Source organism: Eucalyptus grandis, chromosome 10 (genome assembly GCF_016545825.1).
Source record: "Eucalyptus grandis isolate ANBG69807.140 chromosome 10, ASM1654582v1, whole genome shotgun sequence".
Classification (NCBI taxonomy): Eukaryota; Viridiplantae; Streptophyta; class Magnoliopsida; order Myrtales; family Myrtaceae; genus Eucalyptus; species Eucalyptus grandis.
The window spans coordinates 29739901-29764542 of NC_052621.1; the positions used below are offsets into that span (position 1 = coordinate 29739901).

Consider the following 24642-nt stretch of genomic DNA (forward strand, 5'->3'; position numbering starts at 1 on the left):
ATGAACAAAATAAAGGAGTTAGGGAAGAGAATAAGAACACAGAAATTATAGTGGTTCGGCTTAATCCAAGCCTACGTCCACTCTCCCACGATAACAGCCTTCTTGGCTGGATTCCACTATGCAATCAACAAGAGATTACAACTCCGAGTGCAAACACTTAGTAGATCACACTATCTCACTAAGTCACTCTCTTGGTATTTCTCTCACGATTACAAACGTTTAAGCTCTCAAGAGACAAGTATATGATCTAAAGTCGCTTAGACTTTGGAATTATAAATTCTACGCTCTGTCTCTTACTTGCTCATCGGTCCATGATCTCCTTAAATACTCCTCCACTTCCAAACTACCGTTGGACAGCATCCCGGAGAATCGTCTTCCAATATACCCATTGGACAGCTCTGTATCTTAGAAGATTTGGTAGCCGTTGAGTGACAAAGGTAGAATCCCAAATTGATTCCGATCGCCCATACAAACGAAATCTTGGTTTCCATAAGTAAAGCTTCTTCGTATAGAAAGTTCTTGTCTTCAATCAAATCAATCTTGATGTGGAATCCAAACCGGATCACTAGCCGTTGTATGATTGGGCTTGAGTTACGATTCATCGAATCTGGATGTAAAGTCTCGAGTCTTGAGACTTTACGATATGAGTCTTGAGACTTTACAACCTGGGTCTTTAGACTTTACAATCTGAGTCTGAGACTTTACAATCTGAGTCTCGTACCCGGTTCGCTTCAGCATAGAGTCTATCTTCGGTTCGGCTTCAAAGATAGAGTCCGTCTTACTGGTTCAGCTTTCACGTTCGATGTCGGAATTAGTCGAGAGAGCGGACTTCGATGTAGAACAGACTTTGACACTAAAGTCTTGCAGTCTTCAGACTTTGAGTCTTGAGTCGGCAATCTTCGGACTTTGAGTCTCGAGTTGACAGTCTTCGACTTTGAGTCTCGAGTCCGCGGTCTTGAGACTTTGATAATATCCTTTACATGTTCTATTATCTGCATGGTCTATTACTCAACCATTAAACATGTTAGTAGCCTTTGATTTATTTTGTCATCTTCAAAACATCATAAGGGATTTCCCTAACAATCTCCCCCTTTTTGATGATGACAAAACAATCTCTGAATATGCAGATTTATAAACATGCTTTTAAAAATTTAAATCAAAGGATATCATAAGATAGCAAATAGATTGAGCATGACAATATATAGAAAAATAATCGCAGCTCAATATTATGCAATAAATAATATCAACCAATTAGCACATATGCATATTCATATCTTCTCCCCTTTTTGTCATAATCAAAAAGCGATAATGGATTCACGTAGAGAATGATAACAAATATCTTGCATGAATCACAATTTCCACAAATCAGCTTTTATAAAGTAAATCGAATATTAAAGATATGCAATATAGCTCACTTTGATTATATCAGTAAATATCCAATAAAAATCACGGATGCATCATAAAATTCACGTACCATTTTTGTCATAATAAAATGATAATATCAATATGAGATTTGTTAATGACAAAAGGTAATAAGAGATGCACTAACCGGATTTTGTAGAATAAATTCTGACACATTTACCTTTCCTTCCATCCATAATAAGATCATAATCAATCAAAAAAGATTTTTCCATAATTGATCAAAGCTCCCCCTCAATTTGTTGCCTTTTGAGGTGATCACGATTCTTTTCCTTTTCTTTTGGATTTGATTTCTCCCTCTGGATTTCCTCATCGAATTCTGAGTCTGGTTACCGAATCGACTCGATTCCCCGAGTCTCTGTCTGAGTTAGACTTAGATTCTGAATGTTCCATCAAGCATAAATTTTCTTGCTCATCATCTTCTTCTTTTTTGTTCTTTTCTGGCCATTCTGCTTGTATTTTCTTCCATCGAAATATGGTGGCCTTGTGTTGCTTTGCCCTTCCATAAGACCTGGTGCCAACATACTAGTCATAAAAGATCTTTAGCTCAAAAGTAAAAACACTTTTATAAACCGAGCACTTGGCTCTGATACCAATTGAGAGTGCTAGTATGAACAAAATAAAGGAGTTAGGGAAGAGAATAAGAACACAGAAATTATAGTGGTTCGGCTTAATCCAAGCCTACGTCCACTCTCCCACGATAACAGCCTTCTTGGCTGGATTCCACTATGCAATCAACAAGAGATTACAACTCCGAGTGCAAACACTTAGTAGATCACACTATCTCACTAAGTCACTCTCTTGGTATTTCTCTCACGATTACAAACGTTTAAGCTCTCAAGAGACAAGTATATGATCTAAAGTCGCTTAGACTTTGGAATTATAAATTCTACGCTCTGTCTCTTACTTGCTCATCGGTCCATGATCTCCTTAAATACTCCTCCACTTCCAAACTACCGTTGGACAGCATCCTGAGAATCGTCTTCCAATATACCCATTGGACAGCTCACGTATCTTAGAAGATTTGGTAGCCGTTGAGTGACAAAGGTAGAATCCCAAATTGATTCCGATCGCCCATACAAACGAAATCTTGGTTTCCATAAGTAAAGCTTCTTCGTATAGAAAGTTCTTGTCTTCAATCAAATCAATCTTGATGTGGAATCCAAACCAGATCACTAGCCGTTGTATGATTGGGCTTGAGTTACGATTCATCGAATCTGGATGTAAAGTCGAGTCTTGAGACTTTACGATATGAGTCTTGAGACTTTACAACCTGGGTCTTTAGACTTTACAATCTGAGTCTGTAGACTTTACAATCTGAGTCTCGCCCAGTTTCAGCTTCAAGATAGAGTCTATCTTCTGGTTCGGCTTCGATAGAGTCTGTCTTCTCGGTTCAGCTTTCACGTTCGGTCTGGAATTAGTCAGAGAGAGCAGACTTCTGATGTAGAACAGACTTTGACACTAAAGTCTTGCAGTCTTCAGACTTTGAGTCTTGAGTCTGGCAATCTTCAGACTTTGAGTCTCGAGTTGACAGTCTTCAGACTTTGAGTCTCGAGTCTGGCAGTCTTCAGACTTTGATAATATCCTTTACATGTTCTATTATCTGCATGGTCTATTACTCAACCATTAAACATGTTAGTAGCCTTTGATTTATTTTGTCATCTTCAAAACATCATAAGGGATTTCCCTAACAATCTCCCCTTTTTGATGATGACAAAACAATCTCTGAATATGCAGATTTATAAACATGCTTTTAAAAATTTAAATCAAAGGATATCATAAGATAGCAAATAGATTGAGCATGACAATATATAGAAAAATAATCGCAGCTCAATATTATGCAATAAATAATATCAACCAATTAGCACATATGCATATTCATATCTTCTCCCCTTTTTGTCATAATCAAAAAGCGATAATGGATTCACGTAGAGAATGATAACAAATATCTTGCATGAATCACAATTTCCACAAATCAGCTTTTATAAAGTAAATCGAATATTAAAGATATGCAATATAGCTCACTTTGATTATATCAGTAAATATCCAATAAAAATCACGGATGCATCATAAAATTCACGTACCATTTTTGTCATAATAAAATGATAATATCAATATGAGATTTGTTAATGACAAAAGGTAATAAGAGATGCACTAACCGGATTTTGTAGAATAAATTCTGACACATTTACCTTTCCTTCCATCCATAATAAGATCATAATCAATCAAAAAGATTTTTCCATAATTGATCAAAGCTCCCCCTCAATTTGTTGCCTTTTTGAGGTGATCACGATTCTTTTCCTTTTCTTTTGGATTTGATTTCTCCTCTGGATTTCCTCATCGAATTCTGAGTCTGGTTCTGAATCGACTCGATTACGAGTCTCGTCGAGTTAGACTTAGATTCTGAATGTTCCATCAAGCATAAATTTTCTTGCTCATCATCTTCTTCTTTTTTGTTCTTTTCTGGCCATTCTGCTTGTATTTTCTTCCATCGAAATATGGTGGCCTTGTGTTGCTTTGCCCTTCCATAAGACCTGGTGCCAACATACTAGTCATAAAAGATCTTTAGCTCAAAAGTAAAAACACTTTTATAAACCGAGCACTTGGCTCTGATACCAATTGAGAGTGCTAGTATGAACAAAATAAAGGAGTTAGGGAAGAGAATAAGAACACAGAAATTATAGTGGTTCGGCTTAATCCAAGCCTACGTCCACTCTCCCACGATAACAGCCTTCTTGGCTGGATTCCACTATGCAATCAACAAGAGATTACAACTCCGAGTGCAAACACTTAGTAGATCACACTATCTCACTAAGTCACTCTCTTGGTATTTCTCTCACGATTACAAACGTTTAAGCTCTCAAGAGACAAGTATATGATCTAAAGTCGCTTAGACTTTGGAATTATAAATTCTACGCTCTGTCTCTTACTTGCTCATCGGTCCATGATCTCCTTAAATACTCCTCCACTTCCAAACTACCGTTGGACAGCATCCCGGAGAATCGTCTTCCAATATACCCATTGGACAGCTCTGTATCTTAGAAGATTTGGTAGCCGTTGAGTGACAAAGGTAGAATCCCAAATTGATTCCGATCGCCCATACAAACGAAATCTTGGTTTCCATAAGTAAAGCTTCTTCGTATAGAAAGTTCTTGTCTTCAATCAAATCAATCTTGATGTGGAATCCAAACCAGATCACTAGCCGTTGTATGATTGGGCTTGAGTTACGATTCATCGAATCTGGATGTAAAGTCTGAGTCTTGAGACTTTACGATATGAGTCTTGAGACTTTACAACCTGGGTCTTTAGACTTTACAATCGAGTCAGACTTTACAATCTGAGTCCCCGGTTCGGCTTCAAAGATAGAGTCTATCTTCTGGTTCAGCTTCAGCATAGAGTCCGTCTTCGGTTCGGCTTTCACGTTCGTCTGGAATTAGTCGAGAGAGCAGACTTCGATGTAGAACAGACTTTGACACTAAAGTCTTGCAGTCTTCAGACTTTGAGTCTTGAGTCTCGCAATCTTCGACTTTGAGTCTCGAGTTGACGATCTTCGGACTTTGAGTCTCGAGTCCGCGCAGTCTTCGACTTGATAATATCCTTTACATGTTCTATTATCTGCATGGTCTATTACTCAACCATTAAACATGTTAGTAGCCTTTGATTTATTTTGTCATCTTCAAAACATCATAAGGGATTTCCCTAACAATCTCCCCCTTTTTGATGATGACAAAACAATCTCTGAATATGCAGATTTATAAACATGCTTTTAAAAATTTAAATCAAAGGATATCATAAGATAGCAAATAGATTGAGCATGACAATATATAGAAAAATAATCGCAGCTCAATATTATGCAATAAATAATATCAACCAATTAGCACATATGCATATTCATATCTTCTCCCCCTTTTTGTCATAATCAAAAAGCGATAATGGATTCACGTAGAGAATGATAACAAATATCTTGCATGAATCACAATTTCCACAAATCAGCTTTTATAAAGTAAATCGAATATTAAAGATATGCAATATAGCTCACTTTGATTATATCAGTAAATATCCAATAAAAATCACGGATGCATCATAAAATTCACGTACCATTTTTGTCATAATAAAATGATAATATCAATATGAGATTTGTTAATGACAAAAGGTAATAAGAGATGCACTAACCGGATTTTGTAGAATAAATTCTGACACATTTACCTTTCCTTCCATCCATAATAAGATCATAATCAATCAAAAAGATTTTTCCATAATTGATCAAAGCTCCCCCTCAATTTGTTGCCTTTTTGAGGTGATCACGATTCTTTTCCTTTTCTTTTGGATTTGATTTCTCCCTCTGGATTTCCTCATCGAATTCGAGTCTGGTTCCAATCGACTCGATTCCCCCGAGTCTCTGTCTGAGTTAGACTTAGATTCTGAATGTTCCATCAAGCATAAATTTTCTTGCTCATCATCTTCTTCTTTTTTGTTCTTTTCTGGCCATTCTGCTTGTATTTTCTTCCATCGAAATATGGTGGCCTTGTGTTGCTTTGCCCTTCCATAAGACTGGTGCCAACATACTAGTCATAAAAGATCTTTAGCTCAAAAGTAAAAACACTTTTATAAACCGAGCACTTGGCTCGATACCAATTGAGAGTGCTAGTATGAACAAAATAAAGGAGTTAGGGAAGAGAATAAGAACACAGAAATTATAGTGGTTCGGCTTAATCCAAGCCTACGTCCACTCTCCCACGATAACAGCCTTCTTGGCTGGATTCCACTATGCAATCAACAAGAGATTACAACTCCGAGTGCAAACACTTAGTAGATCACACTATCTCACTAAGTCACTCTCTTGGTATTTCTCTCACGATTACAAACGTTTAAGCTCTCAAGAGACAAGTATATGATCTAAAGTCGCTTAGACTTTGGAATTATAAATTCTACGCTCTGTCTCTTACTTGCTCATCGGTCCATGATCTCCTTAAATACTCCTCCACTTCCAAACTACCGTTGGACAGCATCCCGGAGAATCGTCTTCCAATATACCCATTGGACAGCTCGTATCTTAGAAGATTTGGTAGCCGTTGAGTGACAAAGGTAGAATCCCAAATTGATTCCGATCGCCCATACAAACGAAATCTTGGTTTCCATAAGTAAAGCTTCTTCGTATAGAAAGTTCTTGTCTTCAATCAAATCAATCTTGATGTGGAATCCAAACCAGATCACTAGCCGTTGTATGATTGGGCTTGAGTTACGATTCATCGAATCTGGATGTAAAGTCCGAGTCTTGAGACTTTACGATATGAGTCTTGAGACTTTACAACCTGGGTCTTTAGACTTTACAATCTGAGTCTCAGACTTTACAATCTGAGTCCGTACCCGCCGGCTTCAGCATAGAGTCTATCTTCTCGGTTCAGCTTCAGCATAGAGTCTAAATCTTTCGGTTCAGCTTTCACGTTCGATGCCTGGAATTAGTCGAGAGAGCAGACTTCGATGTAGAACAGACTTTGACACTAAAGTCTTGCAGTCTTCAGACTTTGAGTCTTGAGTCTGGCAATCTTCAGACTTTGAGTCTCGAGTTGACAGTCTTCAGACTTTGAGTCTCGAGTCTGGCAGTCTTCAGACTTTGATAATATCCTTTACATGTTCTATTATCTGCATGGTCTATTACTCAACCATTAAACATGTTAGTAGCCTTTGATTTATTTTGTCATCTTCAAAACATCATAAGGGATTTCCCTAACAATCTCCCCCTTTTGATGATGACAAAACAATCTCTGAATATGCAGATTTATAAACATGCTTTTAAAAATTTAAATCAAAGGATATCATAAGATAGCAAATAGATTGAGCATGACAATATATAGAAAAATAATCGCAGCTCAATATTATGCAATAAATAATATCAACCAATTAGCACATATGCATATTCATATCTTCTCCCCCTTTTTGTCATAATCAAAAAGCGATAATGGATTCACGTAGAGAATGATAACAAATATCTTGCATGAATCACAATTTCCACAAATCAGCTTTTATAAAGTAAATCGAATATTAAAGATATGCAATATAGCTCACTTTGATTATATCAGTAAATATCCAATAAAAATCACGGATGCATCATAAAATTCACGTACCATTTTTGTCATAATAAAATGATAATATCAATATGAGATTTGTTAATGACAAAAGGTAATAAGAGATGCACTAACCGGATTTTGTAGAATAAATTCTGACACATTTACCTTTCCTTCCATCCATAATAAGATCATAATCAATCAAAAAGATTTTTCCATAATTGATCAAAGCTCCCCCTCAATTTGTTGCCTTTTTGAGGTGATCACGATTCTTTTCCTTTTCTTTTGGATTTGATTTCTCCCTCTGGATTTCCTCATCGAATTCTGAGTCTGGTTCTGAATCAGACTCTGATTCTGAGTCTCTGTCTGAGTTAGACTTAGATTCTGAATGTTCCATCAAGCATAAATTTTCTTGCTCATCATCTTCTTCTTTTTTGTTCTTTTCTGGCCATTCTGCTTGTATTTTCTTCCATCGAAATATGGTGGCCTTGTGTTGCTTTGCCCTTCCATAAGACCTGGTGCCAACATACTAGTCATAAAAGATCTTTAGCTCAAAAGTAAAAACACTTTTATAAACCGAGCACTTGGCTCTGATACCAATTGAGAGTGCTAGTATGAACAAAATAAAGGAGTTAGGGAAGAGAATAAGAACACAGAAATTATAGTGGTTCGGCTTAATCCAAGCCTACGTCCACTCTCCCACGATAACAGCCTTCTTGGCTGGATTCCACTATGCAATCAACAAGAGATTACAACTCCGAGTGCAAACACTTAGTAGATCACACTATCTCACTAAGTCACTCTCTTGGTATTTCTCTCACGATTACAAACGTTTAAGCTCTCAAGAGACAAGTATATGATCTAAAGTCGCTTAGACTTTGGAATTATAAATTCTACGCTCTGTCTCTTACTTGCTCATCGGTCCATGATCTCCTTAAATACTCCTCCACTTCCAAACTACCGTTGGACAGCATCCCGGAGAATCGTCTTCCAATATACCCATTGGACAGCTCGTATCTTAGAAGATTTGGTAGCCGTTGAGTGACAAAGGTAGAATCCCAAATTGATTCCGATCGCCCATACAAACGAAATCTTGGTTTCCATAAGTAAAGCTTCTTCGTATAGAAAGTTCTTGTCTTCAATCAAATCAATCTTGATGTGGAATCCAAACCAGATCACTAGCCGTTGTATGATTGGGCTTGAGTTACGATTCATCGAATCTGGATGTAAAGTCTCGAGTCTTGAGACTTTACGATATGAGTCTTGAGACTTTACAACCTGGGTCTTTAGACTTTACAATCTGAGTCTCAGACTTTACAATCCGAGTCGTACCCGTTCGGCTTCAGATAGAGTCTATCTTCTGGTTCAGCTTCAGCATAGAGTCTGTCTTCTGGTTCAGCTTTCACGTTCAGTCTGGAATTAGTCAGAGAGAGCAGACTTCTGATGTAGAACAGACTTTGACACTAAAGTCTTGCAGTCTTCAGACTTTGAGTCTTGAGTCTGGCAATCTTCAGACTTTGAGTCTCGAGTTGGAGTCTTCGGACTTTGAGTCTCGAGTCGGCAGTCTTCGACTTTGATAATATCCTTTACATGTTCTATTATCTGCATGGTCTATTACTCAACCATTAAACATGTTAGTAGCCTTTGATTTATTTTGTCATCTTCAAAACATCATAAGGGATTTCCCTAACAATCTCCCCCTTTTGATGATGACAAAACAATCTCTGAATATGCAGATTTATAAACATGCTTTTAAAAATTTAAATCAAAGGATATCATAAGATAGCAAATAGATTGAGCATGACAATATATAGAAAAATAATCGCAGCTCAATATTATGCAATAAATAATATCAACCAATTAGCACATATGCATATTCATATCTTCTCCCCCTTTTTGTCATAATCAAAAAGCGATAATGGATTCACGTAGAGAATGATAACAAATATCTTGCATGAATCACAATTTCCACAAATCAGCTTTTATAAAGTAAATCGAATATTAAAGATATGCAATATAGCTCACTTTGATTATATCAGTAAATATCCAATAAAAATCACGGATGCATCATAAAATTCACGTACCATTTTTGTCATAATAAAATGATAATATCAATATGAGATTTGTTAATGACAAAAGGTAATAAGAGATGCACTAACCGGATTTTGTAGAATAAATTCTGACACATTTACCTTTCCTTCCATCCATAATAAGATCATAATCAATCAAAAAGATTTTTCCATAATTGATCAAAGCTCCCCCTCAATTTGTTGCCTTTTTGAGGTGATCACGATTCTTTTCCTTTTCTTTTGGATTTGATTTCTCCCTCTGGATTTCCTCATCGAATTCTGAGTGCAGTTCCGAATCGGACTCGATTCCGAGTCTCTGTCGAGTTAGACTTAGATTCTGAATGTTCCATCAAGCATAAATTTTCTTGCTCATCATCTTCTTCTTTTTTGTTCTTTTCTGGCCATTCTGCTTGTATTTTCTTCCATCGAAATATGGTGGCCTTGTGTTGCTTTGCCCTTCCATAAGACCTGGTGCCAACATACTAGTCATAAAAGATCTTTAGCTCAAAAGTAAAAACACTTTTATAAACCGAGCACTTGGCTCTGATACCAATTGAGAGTGCTAGTATGAACAAAATAAAGGAGTTAGGGAAGAGAATAAGAACACAGAAATTATAGTGGTTCGGCTTAATCCAAGCCTACGTCCACTCTCCCACGATAACAGCCTTCTTGGCTGGATTCCACTATGCAATCAACAAGAGATTACAACTCCGAGTGCAAACACTTAGTAGATCACACTATCTCACTAAGTCACTCTCTTGGTATTTCTCTCACGATTACAAACGTTTAAGCTCTCAAGAGACAAGTATATGATCTAAAGTCGCTTAGACTTTGGAATTATAAATTCTACGCTCTGTCTCTTACTTGCTCATCGGTCCATGATCTCCTTAAATACTCCTCCACTTCCAAACTACCGTTGGACAGCATCCCGGAGAATCGTCTTCCAATATACCCATTGGACAGCTCTGTATCTTAGAAGATTTGGTAGCCGTTGAGTGACAAAGGTAGAATCCCAAATTGATTCCGATCGCCCATACAAACGAAATCTTGGTTTCCATAAGTAAAGCTTCTTCGTATAGAAAGTTCTTGTCTTCAATCAAATCAATCTTGATGTGGAATCCAAACCAGATCACTAGCCGTTGTATGATTGGGCTTGAGTTACGATTCATCGAATCTGGATGTAAAGTCGAGTCTTGAGACTTTACGATATGAGTCTTGAGACTTTACAACCTGGGTCTTTAGACTTTACAATCTGAGTCTGTAGACTTTACAATCTGAGTCTGTACCCAGTTCAGCTTCAGCATAGAGTCTATCTTCTGGTTCAGCTTCAGCATAGAGTCTGTCTTCTGGTTCAGCTTTCACGTTCAGTCTGGAATTAGTCAGAGAGAGCAGACTTCGATGTAGAACAGACTTTGACACTAAAGTCTTGCAGTCTTCAGACTTTGAGTCTTGAGTCGGCAATCTTCGGACTTTGAGTCTCGAGTTGACGGTCTTTTGGACTTTGAGTCTCGAGTCTTCGCAGTCTTCGACTTTGATAATATCCTTTACATGTTCTATTATCTGCATGGTCTATTACTCAACCATTAAACATGTTAGTAGCCTTTGATTTATTTTGTCATCTTCAAAACATCATAAGGGATTTCCCTAACAATCTCCCCCTTTTTGATGATGACAAAACAATCTCTGAATATGCAGATTTATAAACATGCTTTTAAAAATTTAAATCAAAGGATATCATAAGATAGCAAATAGATTGAGCATGACAATATATAGAAAAATAATCGCAGCTCAATATTATGCAATAAATAATATCAACCAATTAGCACATATGCATATTCATATCTTCTCCCCCTTTTTGTCATAATCAAAAGCGATAATGGATTCACGTAGAGAATGATAACAAATATCTTGCATGAATCACAATTTCCACAAATCAGCTTTTATAAAGTAAATCGAATATTAAAGATATGCAATATAGCTCACTTTGATTATATCAGTAAATATCCAATAAAAATCACGGATGCATCATAAAATTCACGTACCATTTTTGTCATAATAAAATGATAATATCAATATGAGATTTGTTAATGACAAAAGGTAATAAGAGATGCACTAACCGGATTTTGTAGAATAAATTCTGACACATTTACCTTTCCTTCCATCCATAATAAGATCATAATCAATCAAAAAGATTTTTCCATAATTGATCAAAGCTCCCCCTCAATTTGTTGCCTTTTGAGGTGATCACGATTCTTTTCCTTTTCTTTTGGATTTGATTTCTCCCTCTGGATTTCCTCATCGAATTCTGAGTGCTGGTTCAATCGACTCGATTCCGAGTCTCTGTCTGAGTTAGACTTAGATTCTGAATGTTCCATCAAGCATAAATTTTCTTGCTCATCATCTTCTTCTTTTTGTTCTTTTCTGGCCATTCTGCTTGTATTTTCTTCCATCGAAATATGGTGGCCTTGTGTTGCTTTGCCCTTCCATAAGACCTGGTGCCAACATACTAGTCATAAAAGATCTTTAGCTCAAAAGTAAAAACACTTTTATAAACCGAGCACTTGGCTCTGATACCAATTGAGAGTGCTAGTATGAACAAAATAAAGGAGTTAGGGAAGAGAATAAGAACACAGAAATTATAGTGGTTCGGCTTAATCCAAGCCTACGTCCACTCTCCCACGATAACAGCCTTCTTGGCTGGATTCCACTATGCAATCAACAAGAGATTACAACTCCGAGTGCAAACACTTAGTAGATCACACTATCTCACTAAGTCACTCTCTTGGTATTTCTCTCACGATTACAAACGTTTAAGCTCTCAAGAGACAAGTATATGATCTAAAGTCGCTTAGACTTTGGAATTATAAATTCTACGCTCTGTCTCTTACTTGCTCATCGGTCCATGATCTCCTTAAATACTCCTCCACTTCCAAACTACCGTTGGACAGCATCCCGGAGAATCGTCTTCCAATATACCCATTGGACAGCTCTGTATCTTAGAAGATTTGGTAGCCGTTGAGTGACAAAGGTAGAATCCCAAATTGATTCCGATCGCCCATACAAACGAAATCTTGGTTTCCATAAGTAAAGCTTCTTCGTATAGAAAGTTCTTGTCTTCAATCAAATCAATCTTGATGTGGAATCCAAACCAGATCACTAGCCGTTGTATGATTGGGCTTGAGTTACGATTCATCGAATGGGATGTAAAGTCTGAGTCTTGAGACTTTACGATATGAGTCTTGAGACTTTACAACCTGGGTCTTTAGACTTTACAATCTGAGTCTGTAGACTTTACAATCTGAGTCTGTACCCAGTTCAGCTTCAGCATAGAGTCTATCTTCTGGTTCAGCTTCAGCATAGAGTCTGTCTTCTGGTTCAGCTTTCACGTTCGATGCTGGAATTAGTCGAGAGAGCAGACTTCGATGTAGAACAGACTTTGACACTAAAGTCTTGCAGTCTTCAGACTTTGAGTCTTGAGTCGGCAATCTTCAGACTTTGAGTCTCGAGTTGGCCGTCTTCGACTTTGAGTCTCGAGTCTTACGCGGTCTTCGACTTTGATAATATCCTTTACATGTTCTATTATCTGCATGGTCTATTACTCAACCATTAAACATGTTAGTAGCCTTTGATTTATTTTGTCATCTTCAAAACATCATAAGGGATTTCCCTAACAATCTCCCCCTTTTTGATGATGACAAAACAATCTCTGAATATGCAGATTTATAAACATGCTTTTAAAAATTTAAATCAAAGGATATCATAAGATAGCAAATAGATTGAGCATGACAATATATAGAAAAATAATCGCAGCTCAATATTATGCAATAAATAATATCAACCAATTAGCACATATGCATATTCATATCTTCTCCCCCTTTTTGTCATAATCAAAAAGCGATAATGGATTCACGTAGAGAATGATAACAAATATCTTGCATGAATCACAATTTCCACAAATCAGCTTTTATAAAGTAAATCGAATATTAAAGATATGCAATATAGCTCACTTTGATTATATCAGTAAATATCCAATAAAAATCACGGATGCATCATAAAATTCACGTACCATTTTTGTCATAATAAAATGATAATATCAATATGAGATTTGTTAATGACAAAAGGTAATAAGAGATGCACTAACCGGATTTTGTAGAATAAATTCTGACACATTTACCTTTCCTTCCATCCATAATAAGATCATAATCAATCAAAAAGATTTTTCCATAATTGATCAAAGCTCCCCCTCAATTTGTTGCCTTTTTGAGGTGATCACGATTCTTTTCCTTTTCTTTTGGATTTGATTTCTCCCTCTGGATTTCCTCATCGAATTCTGAGTCTGGTTCTGAATCGACTACGATTACTGAGTCTCTGTCGAGTTAGACTTAGATTCTGAATGTTCCATCAAGCATAAATTTTCTTGCTCATCATCTTCTTCTTTTTGTTCTTTTCTGGCCATTCTGCTTGTATTTTCTTCCATCGAAATATGGTGGCCTTGTGTTGCTTTGCCCTTCCATAAGACCTGGTGCCAACATACTAGTCATAAAAGATCTTTAGCTCAAAAGTAAAAACACTTTTATAAACCGAGCACTTGGCTCTGATACCAATTGAGAGTGCTAGTATGAACAAAATAAAGGAGTTAGGGAAGAGAATAAGAACACAGAAATTATAGTGGTTCGGCTTAATCCAAGCCTACGTCCACTCTCCCACGATAACAGCCTTCTTGGCTGGATTCCACTATGCAATCAACAAGAGATTACAACTCCGAGTGCAAACACTTAGTAGATCACACTATCTCACTAAGTCACTCTCTTGGTATTTCTCTCACGATTACAAACGTTTAAGCTCTCAAGAGACAAGTATATGATCTAAAGTCGCTTAGACTTTGGAATTATAAATTCTACGCTCTGTCTCTTACTTGCTCATCGGTCCATGATCTCCTTAAATACTCCTCCACTTCCAAACTACCGTTGGACAGCATCCCGGAGAATCGTCTTCCAATATACCCATTGGACAGCTCGTATCTTAGAAGATTTGGTAGCCGTTGAGTGACAAAGGTAGAATCCCAAATTGATTCCGATCGCCCATACAAACGAAATCTTGGTTTCCATAAGTAAAGCTTCTTCGTATAGAAAGTTCTTGTCTTCAATCAAATCAATCTTGATGTGGAATCCAAACCAGATCACTAGCCGTTGTATGATTGGGCTTGAGTTACGATTCATCGAATCTGGATGTAAAGTCTCGAGTCTTGAGACTTTACGATATGAGTCTTGAGACTTTACAACCTGGGTCTTTAGACTTTACAATCTGAGTCTGTAGACTTTACAATCTGAGTCTGTACCCAGTTCAGCTTCAGCATAGAGTCTATCTTCTGGTTCAGCTTCAGCATAGAGTCTGTCTTCTGGTTCAGCTTTCACGTTCGATGTCTGGAATTAGTCGAGAGAGCGGACTTCGATGTAGAACAGACTTTGACACTAAAGTCTTGCGGTCTTCAGACTTTGAGTCTTGAGTCGGCAATCTTCGACTTTGAGTCTCGAGTTGACAGTCTTCGGACTTTGAGTCTCGAGTCTGGCGTCTTCGACTTTGATAATATCCTTTACATGTTCTATTATCTGCATGGTCTATTACTCAACCATTAAACATGTTAGTAGCCTTTGATTTATTTTGTCATCTTCAAAACATCATAAGGGATTTCCCTAACAATCTCCCCCTTTTTGATGATGACAAAACAATCTCTGAATATGCAGATTTATAAACATGCTTTTAAAAATTTAAATCAAAGGATATCATAAGATAGCAAATAGATTGAGCATGACAATATATAGAAAAATAATCGCAGCTCAATATTATGCAATAAATAATATCAACCAATTAGCACATATGCATATTCATATCTTCTCCCCTTTTTGTCATAATCAAAAAGCGATAATGGATTCACGTAGAGAATGATAACAAATATCTTGCATGAATCACAATTTCCACAAATCAGCTTTTATAAAGTAAATCGAATATTAAAGATATGCAATATAGCTCACTTTGATTATATCAGTAAATATCCAATAAAAATCACGGATGCATCATAAAATTCACGTACCATTTTTGTCATAATAAAATGATAATATCAATATGAGATTTGTTAATGACAAAAGGTAATAAGAGATGCACTAACCGGATTTTGTAGAATAAATTCTGACACATTTACCTTTCCTTCCATCCATAATAAGATCATAATCAATCAAAAAAGATTTTTCCATAATTGATCAAAGCTCCCCCTCAATTTGTTGCCTTTTGAGGTGATCACGATTCTTTTCCTTTTCTTTTGGATTTGATTTCTCCCTCTGGATTTCCTCATCGAATTCTGAGTCAGTTCAATCGGACTACGATTCGAGTCTCTGTCGAGTTAGACTTAGATTCTGAATGTTCCATCAAGCATAAATTTTCTTGCTCATCATCTTCTTCTTTTTTGTTCTTTTCTGGCCATTCTGCTTGTATTTTCTTCCATCGAAATATGGTGGCCTTGTGTTGCTTTGCCCTTCCATAAGACCTGGTGCCAACATACTAGTCATAAAAGATCTTTAGCTCAAAAGTAAAAACACTTTTATAAACCGAGCACTTGGCTCTGATACCAATTGAGAGTGCTAGTATGAACAAAATAAAGGAGTTAGGGAAGAGAATAAGAACACAGAAATTATAGTGGTTCGGCTTAATCCAAGCCTACGTCCACTCTCCCACGATAACAGCCTTCTTGGCTGGATTCCACTATGCAATCAACAAGAGATTACAACTCCGAGTGCAAACACTTAGTAGATCACACTATCTCACTAAGTCACTCTCTTGGTATTTCTCTCACGATTACAAACGTTTAAGCTCTCAAGAGACAAGTATATGATCTAAAGTCGCTTAGACTTTGGAATTATAAATTCTACGCTCTGTCTCTTACTTGCTCATCGGTCCATGATCTCCTTAAATACTCCTCCACTTCCAAACTACCGTTGGACAGCATCCCGGAGAATCGTCTTCCAATATACCCATTGGACAGCTCTGTATCTTAGAAGATTTGGTAGCCGTTGAGTGACAAAGGTAGAATCCCAAATTGATTCCGATCGCCCATACAAACGAAATCTTGGTTTCCATAAGTAAAGCTTCTTCGTATAGAAAGTTCTTGTCTTCAATCAAATCAATCTTGATGTGGAATCCAAACCAGATCACTAGCCGTTGTATGATTGGGCTTGAGTTACGATTCATCGAATCTGGATGTAAAGTCCGAGTCTTGAGACTTTACGATATGAGTCTTGAGACTTTACAACCCGGGTCTTTAGACTTTACAATGAGTCTGTAGACTTTACAATCTGAGTCCAGTACCCGGTTCGGCTTCGGCATAGAGTCTATCTTCGGTTCAACTTCAGCATAGAGTCTGTCTTCGGTTCAGCTTTCACGTTCGATGAATTAGTCGAGAGAGCGGACTTCGATGTAGAACAGACTTTGACACTAAAGTCTTGCAGTCTTCAGACTTTGAGTCTTGAGTCCGGCAATCTTCGAGACTTTGAGTCTCGAGTTGGATCTTCGAGACTTTGAGTCTCGAGTCGCGGCAAGTCTTCGAGACTTTGATAATATCCTTTACATGTTCTATTATCTGCATGGTCTATTACTCAACCATTAAACATGTTAGTAGCCTTTGATTTATTTTGTCATCTTCAAAACATCATAAGGGATTTCCCTAACAATCTCCCCCTTTTTGATGATGACAAAACAATCTCTGAATATGCAGATTTATAAACATGCTTTTAAAAATTTAAATCAAAGGATATCATAAGATAGCAAATAGATTGAGCATGACAATATATAGAAAATAATCGCAGCTCAATATTATGCAATAAATAATATCAACCAATTAGCACATATGCATATTCATATCTTCTCCCCTTTTTGTCATAATCAAAAAGCGATAATGGATTCACGTAGAGAATGATAACAAATATCTTGCATGAATCACAATTTCCACAAATCAGCTTTTATAAAGTAAATCGAATATTAAAGATATGCAATATAGCTCACTTTGATTATATCAGTAAATATCCAATAAAAATCACGGATGCATCATAAAATTCACGTACCATTTTTGTCATAATAAAATGATAATATCAATATGAGATTTGTTAATGACAAAAGGTAATAAGAGATGCACTAACCGGATTTTGTAGAATAAATTCTGACACATTTACCTTTCCTTCCATCCATAATAAGATCATAATCAATCAAAAAGATTTTTCCATAATTGATCAAAGCTCCCCCTCAATTTGTTGCCTTTTGAGGTGATCACGATTCTTTTCCTTTTCTTTTGGATTTGATTTCTCCCTCTGGATTTCCTCATCGAATTCCGAGTCCGTTCAATCGGACTCGATTACCGAGTCTCTGTCCGAGTTAGACTTAGATTCTGAATGTTCCATCAAGCATAAATTTTCTTGCTCATCATCTTCTTCTTTTTGTTCTTTTCTGGCCATTCTGCTTGTATTTTCTTCCATCGAAATATGGTGGCCTTGTGTTGCTTTGCCCTTCCATAAGACCTGGTGCCAACATACTAGTCATAAAAGATCTTTAGCTCAAAAGTAAAAACACTTTTATAAACCGAGCACTTGGCTCGATACCAATTGAGAGTGCTAGTATGAACAAAATAAAGGAGTTAGGGAAGAGAATAAGAACACAGAAATTATAGTGGTTCGGCTTAATCCAAGCCTACGTCCACTCTCCCACGATAACAGCCTTCTTGGCTGGATTCCACTATGCAATCAACAAGAGATTACAACTCCGAGTGCAAACACTTAGTAGATCACACTATCTCACTAAGTCACTCTCTTGGTATTTCTCTCACGATTACAAACGTTTAAGCTCTCAAGAGACAAGTATATGATCTAAAGTCGCTTAGACTTTGGAATTATAAATTCTACGCTCCGTCTCTTACTTGCTCATCGGTCCATGATCTCCTTAAATACTCCTCCACTTCCAAACTACCGTTGGACAGCATCCCGGAGAATCGTCTTCCAATATACCCATTGGACAGCTCGTATCTTAGAAGATTTGGTAGCCGTTGAGTGACAAAGGTAGAATCCCAAATTGATTCCGATCGCCCATACAAACGAAATCTTGGTTTCCATAAGTAAAGCTTCTTCGTATAGAAAGTTCTTGTCTTCAATCAAATCAATCTTGATGTGGAATCCAAACCGGATCACTAGCCGTTGTATGATTGGGCTTGAGTTACGATTCATCGAATCTGGATGTAAAGTCTCGAGTCTTGAGACTTTACGATATGAGTCTTGAGACTTTACAACCTGGGTCTTTAGACTTTACAATCTGAGTCTCGTAGACTTTACAATCTGAGTCTGTACCCAGTTCAGCTTCAGCATAGAGTCTATCTTCTGGTTCAGCTTCAGCATAGAGTCTGTCTTCTGGTTCAGCTTTCACGTTCAGTCTGGAATTAGTCAGAGAGAGCAGACTTCTGATGTAGAACAGACTTTGACACTAAAGTCTTGCGTCTTCAGACTTTGAGTCTTGAGTCCGGCAATCTTCGACTTTGAGTCTCGAGTTGACAGTCTTCGGACTTTGAGTCTCGAGTCTTCGGTCTTCGACTTTGATAATATCCTTTACATGTTCTATTATCTGCATGGTCTATTACTCAACCATTAAACATGTTAGTAGCCTTTGATTTATTTTGTCATCTTCAAAACATCATAAGGGATTTCCCTAACAATCTCCCCCTTTTTGATGATGACAAAACAATCTCTGAATATGCAGATTTATAAACATGCTTTTAAAAATTTAAATCAAAGGATATCATAAGATAGCAAATAGATTGAGCATGACAATATATAGAAAAATAATCGCAGCTCAATATTATGCAATAAATAATATCAACCAATTAGCACATATGCATATTCATATCTTCTCCCCCTTTTTGTCATAATCAAAAAGCGATAATGGATTCACGTAGAGAATGATAACAAATATCTTGCATGAATCACAATTTCCACAAATCAGCTTTTATAAAGTAAATCGAATATTAAAGATATGCAATATAGCTCACTTTGATTATATCAGTAAATATCCAATAAAAATCACGGATGCATCATAAAATTCACGTACCATTTTTGTCATAATAAAATGATAATATCAATATGAGATTTGTTAATGACAAAAGGTAATAAGAGATGCACTAACCGGATTTTGTAGAATAAATTCTGACACATTTACCTTTCCTTCCATCCATAATAAGATCATAATCAATCAAAAAGATTTTTCCATAATTGATCAAAGCTCCCCCTCAATTTGTTGCCTTTTGAGGTGATCACGATTCTTTTCCTTTTCTTTTGGATTTGATTTCTCCCTCTGGATTTCCTCATCGAATTCTGAGTCTGGTTCTGAATCGACTCGATTCTCGAGTCTCTGTCTGAGTTAGACTTAGATTCTGAATGTTCCATCAAGCATAAATTTTCTTGCTCATCATCTTCTTCTTTTTGTTCTTTTCTGGCCATTCTGCTTGTATTTTCTTCCATCGAAATATGGTGGCCTTGTGTTGCTTTGCCCTTCCATAAGACCTGGTGCCAACATACTAGTCATAAAAGATCTTTAGCTCAAAAGTAAAAACACTTTTATAAACCGAGCACTTGGCTCGATACCAATTGAGAGTGCTAGTATGAACAAAATAAAGGAGTTAGGGAAGAGAATAAGAACACAGAAATTATAGTGGTTCGGCTTAATCCAAGCCTACGTCCACTCTCCCACGATAACAGCCTTCTTGGCTGGATTCCACTATGCAATCAACAAGAGATTACAACTCCGAGTGCAAACACTTAGTAGATCACACTATCTCACTAAGTCACTCTCTTGGTATTTCTCTCACGATTACAAACGTTTAAGCTCTCAAGAGACAAGTATATGATCTAAAGTCGCTTAGACTTTGGAATTATAAATTCTACGCTCTGTCTCTTACTTGCTCATCGGTCCATGATCTCCTTAAATACTCCTCCACTTCCAAACTACCGTTGGACAGCATCCCGGAGAATCGTCTTCCAATATACCCATTGGACAGCTCTGTATCTTAGAAGATTTGGTAGCCGTTGAGTGACAAAGGTAGAATCCCAAATTGATTCCGATCGCCCATACAAACGAAATCTTGGTTTCCATAAGTAAAGCTTCTTCGTATAGAAAGTTCTTGTCTTCAATCAAATCAATCTTGATGTGGAATCCAAACCAGATCACTAGCCGTTGTATGATTGGGCTTGAGTTACGATTCATCGAATCTGGATGTAAAGTCCGAGTCTTGAGACTTTACGATATGAGTCTTGAGACTTTACAACCTGGGTCTTTAGACTTTACAATCTGAGTCTCGTAGACTTTACAATCTGAGTCCGTACACCCGGTTCGGCTTCAAAGATAGAGTCTATCTTCTTCGGTTCGGCATAGAGTAGTCCTCTTCGGTTCAGCTTTCACGTTCGATGCGGGAATTAGTCGAGAGAGCAGACTTCGATGTAGAACAGACTTTGACACTAAAGTCTTGCAGTCTTCCAGACTTTGAGTCTTGAGTCCGGCAATCTTCAGACTTTGAGTCTCGAGTTGACGCTTTCGGACTTTGAGTCTCGAGTCCGGGCGTCTTCGAGACTTTGATAATATCCTTTACATGTTCTATTATCTGCATGGTCTATTACTCAACCATTAAACATGTTAGTAGCCTTTGATTTATTTTGTCATCTTCAAAACATCATAAGGGATTTCCCTAACAATCTCCCCTTTTTGATGATGACAAAACAATCTCTGAATATGCAGATTTATAAACATGCTTTTAAAAATTTAAATCAAAGGATATCATAAGATAGCAAATAGATTGAGCATGACAATATATAGAAAAATAATCGCAGCTCAATATTATGCAATAAATAATATCAACCAATTAGCACATATGCATATTCATATCTTCTCCCCCTTTTTGTCATAATCAAAAAGCGATAATGGATTCACGTAGAGAATGATAACAAATATCTTGCATGAATCACAATTTCCACAAATCAGCTTTTATAAAGTAAATCGAATATTAAAGATATGCAATATAGCTCACTTTGATTATATCAGTAAATATCCAATAAAAATCACGGATGCATCATAAAATTCACGTACCATTTTTGTCATAATAAAATGATAATATCAATATGAGATTTGTTAATGACAAAAGGTAATAAGAGATGCACTAACCGGATTTTGTAGAATAAATTCTGACACATTTACCTTTCCTTCCATCCATAATAAGATCATAATCAATCAAAAAGATTTTTCCATAATTGATCAAAGCTCCCCCTCAATTTGTTGCCTTTTTGAGGTGATCACGATTCTTTTCCTTTTCTTTTGGATTTGATTTCTCCCTCTGGATTTCCTCATCGAATTCTGAGTCTGGTTCTGAATCAGACTCGATTCGAGTCTCTGTCTGAGTTAGACTTAGATTCGAATGTTCCATCAAGCATAAATTTTCTTGCTCATCATCTTCTTCTTTTTGTTCTTTTCTGGCCATTCTGCTTGTATTTTCTTCCATCGAAATATGGTGGCCTTGTGTTGCTTTGCCCTTCCATAAGACCTGGTGCCAACATACTAGTCATAAAAGATCTTTAGCTCAAAAGTAAAAACACTTTTATAAACCGAGCACTTGGCTCTGATACCAATTGAGAGTGCTAGTATGAACAAAATAAAGGAGTTAGGGAAGAGAATAAGAACACAGAAATTATAGTGGTTCGGCTTAATCCAAGCCTACGTCCACTCTCCCACGATAACAGCCTTCTTGGCTGGATTCCACTATGCAATCAACAAGAGATTACAACTCCGAGTGCAAACACTTAGTAGATCACACTATCTCACTAAGTCACTCTCTTGGTATTTCTCTCACGATTACAAACGTTTAAGCTCTCAAGAGACAAGTATATGATCTAAAGTCGCTTAGACTTTGGAATTATAAATTCTACGCTCTGTCTCTTACTTGCTCATCGGTCCATGATCTCCTTAAATACTCCTCCACTTCCAAACTACCGTTGGACAGCATCCCTGAGAATCGTCTTCCAATATACCCATTGGACAGCTCGTATCTTAGAAGATTTGGTAGCCGTTGAGTGACAAAGGTAGAATCCCAAATTGATTCCGATCGCCCATACAAACGAAATCTTGGTTTCCATAAGTAAAGCTTCTTCGTATAGAAAGTTCTTGTCTTCAATCAAATCAATCTTGATGTGGAATCCAAACCGATCACTAGCCGTTGTATGATTGGGCTTGAGTTACGATTCATCGAATCTGGATGTAAAGTCGAGTCTTGAGACTTTACGATATGAGTCTTGAGACTTTACAACCCAGGTCTTTAGACTTTTCAACTGAGTCAGACTTTACAATCCGAGTGCCGGTTCGGCTTCAAAGATGTAGTCTATCTTCTGTTCGGCTTCAGCATAGAGTCCGTCTTACGGTTCGCTTTCACGTTCGATGGGAATTAGTCGAGAGAGCAGACTTCGATGTAGAATGTACTTTGACACTAAAGCTTTGCAGTCTTGGACTTTGAGTCTTGAGCCCCAAGTCTTCGACTTTGAGTCTCGAGTTGACATCTTCGACTTTGAGTCTCGAGTCCTCAGTCTTCGACTTTGATAATATCCTTTACATGTTCTATTATCTCGTATGGTCTATTACTCAACCATTAAACATGTTAGTAGCCTTTGATTTATTTTGTCATCTTCAAAACATCATAAGGGATTTCCCTAACAGAGTTTGATTGCTATGGCTAGAGTCACTCCGGCCGAAGTAGCGGAGCAATTGATGAAGAGCGATGAACCGGAGGTTGCCCTTCGAGACATGGTTTCCTTCCTCGTTAATCACAAGAGAAAAGAAAATGAAGAAGTCGTTGAGGTGAAAATTTGTCAGTGTCAATTTGTTCAAGAAAATGGAGGGAGTGGAAAGGAGAACGGAAGTTGCGAACTAATTGAAAAATAAATAGTAAGTAACGAATGTGTTGGTATTTTCCTGTCGATTTTATTCAAACTTATATACTAAGAAAGACGATATGCGCCAGCTTTGTATATATTTTAATTTGATTTGCTTAATAATTTCTTTTGATTGTTATCTAAGTTTGGCCAATTCCACCTGGTTGAAAGGTTGCAACGTGCTTTGAAGATTTAATAGATCTTACACATAAGGCAATATTTATTAGAATTATTGATTTTTGACGTGCTAGAGCTTGAACTCCAAGATGCATCGACCTTTCCCAGAGACAGTAACTAAGTTATTCAGTATCAACCACCGAATGATGATTTTTCATAAATAGCATAGCAGGGGACCTCTTTCATTTTCTTCCTCTGGTATAGCAACAATCATTCCCGTTCCCTTTGGATCCTAGCAGCATCTGAGGGAGACAGCACAGAACTCACATGCATTAATCTGTCACTGTCAAGAAGAATATGTCTTCTTCTCGTTCCAGGGTTTGCTTTTGCTAGAATAGAATGCTTCCCATGATGTGGTTTCGCCATTGAAGTGGATGAGTCTTCCATGCAAGAATATGTCTGCAGTAGCGTTCTCCTCCATGATGTTTGCAGCAGTTTCAGGAGTTAATGTCTTCTTGTCGTTGGCCTCACAGCCAGCATGATCATCAAATCCCTGCATCTTGTCGGATGATACTTCAATGGCAGAAAATACTGATGCAACACGCCATTTTCCGCATCCGTTGTGTCATCGCTTCTAATTTCAATTCTTTCATAGGAAACTTTCTGAGGAACTTCCTACACAGAACCTACTGCCCGGTTCTTCGGATTGGATCCACCGCTACTGTGTTGCCTGTCGGTATATAGGGATAAATAGAACGAATTTGGACGATGGAAATTGTTCACAGGAAGGGCATTAAACCAGTCTGATGGGAGTCACAAGAAGCTGAATCACGATGAAAGTGATGAAAGTGACAAGTCAACTGACGATGAAAGTGGGGGCCATGGAGAGAACTCAACATGTGCGATGATGCTTGGCATCATGTCATCAATCTTTTTAGCACAGCTTCCGAAGCTCAGATATGCTGTTTTCCACAGCTTTTC

At 37.2% G+C, this 24642-nt stretch overlaps 1 protein-coding gene across 2 annotated transcripts in view; it reads left to right on the forward strand.

Moving 5' to 3' along the window:
* LOC104422716 (AAA-ATPase At3g50940) overlaps positions 1-23628 on the forward strand; it is a 32230-nt gene extending 8602 nt beyond the window's left edge. For both annotated transcript variants that reach the window (XM_039303377.1, XM_039303378.1), the window contains exon 5: positions 23332-23628. In XM_039303377.1, coding sequence (XP_039159311.1) covers positions 23332-23554 — 223 coding nt within the window. In that variant the 3' untranslated portion in view covers positions 23555-23628. The remainder of the gene's footprint in view (positions 1-23331) is intronic.
* The last annotated feature ends 1014 nt before the right edge of the window (positions 23629-24642 follow it).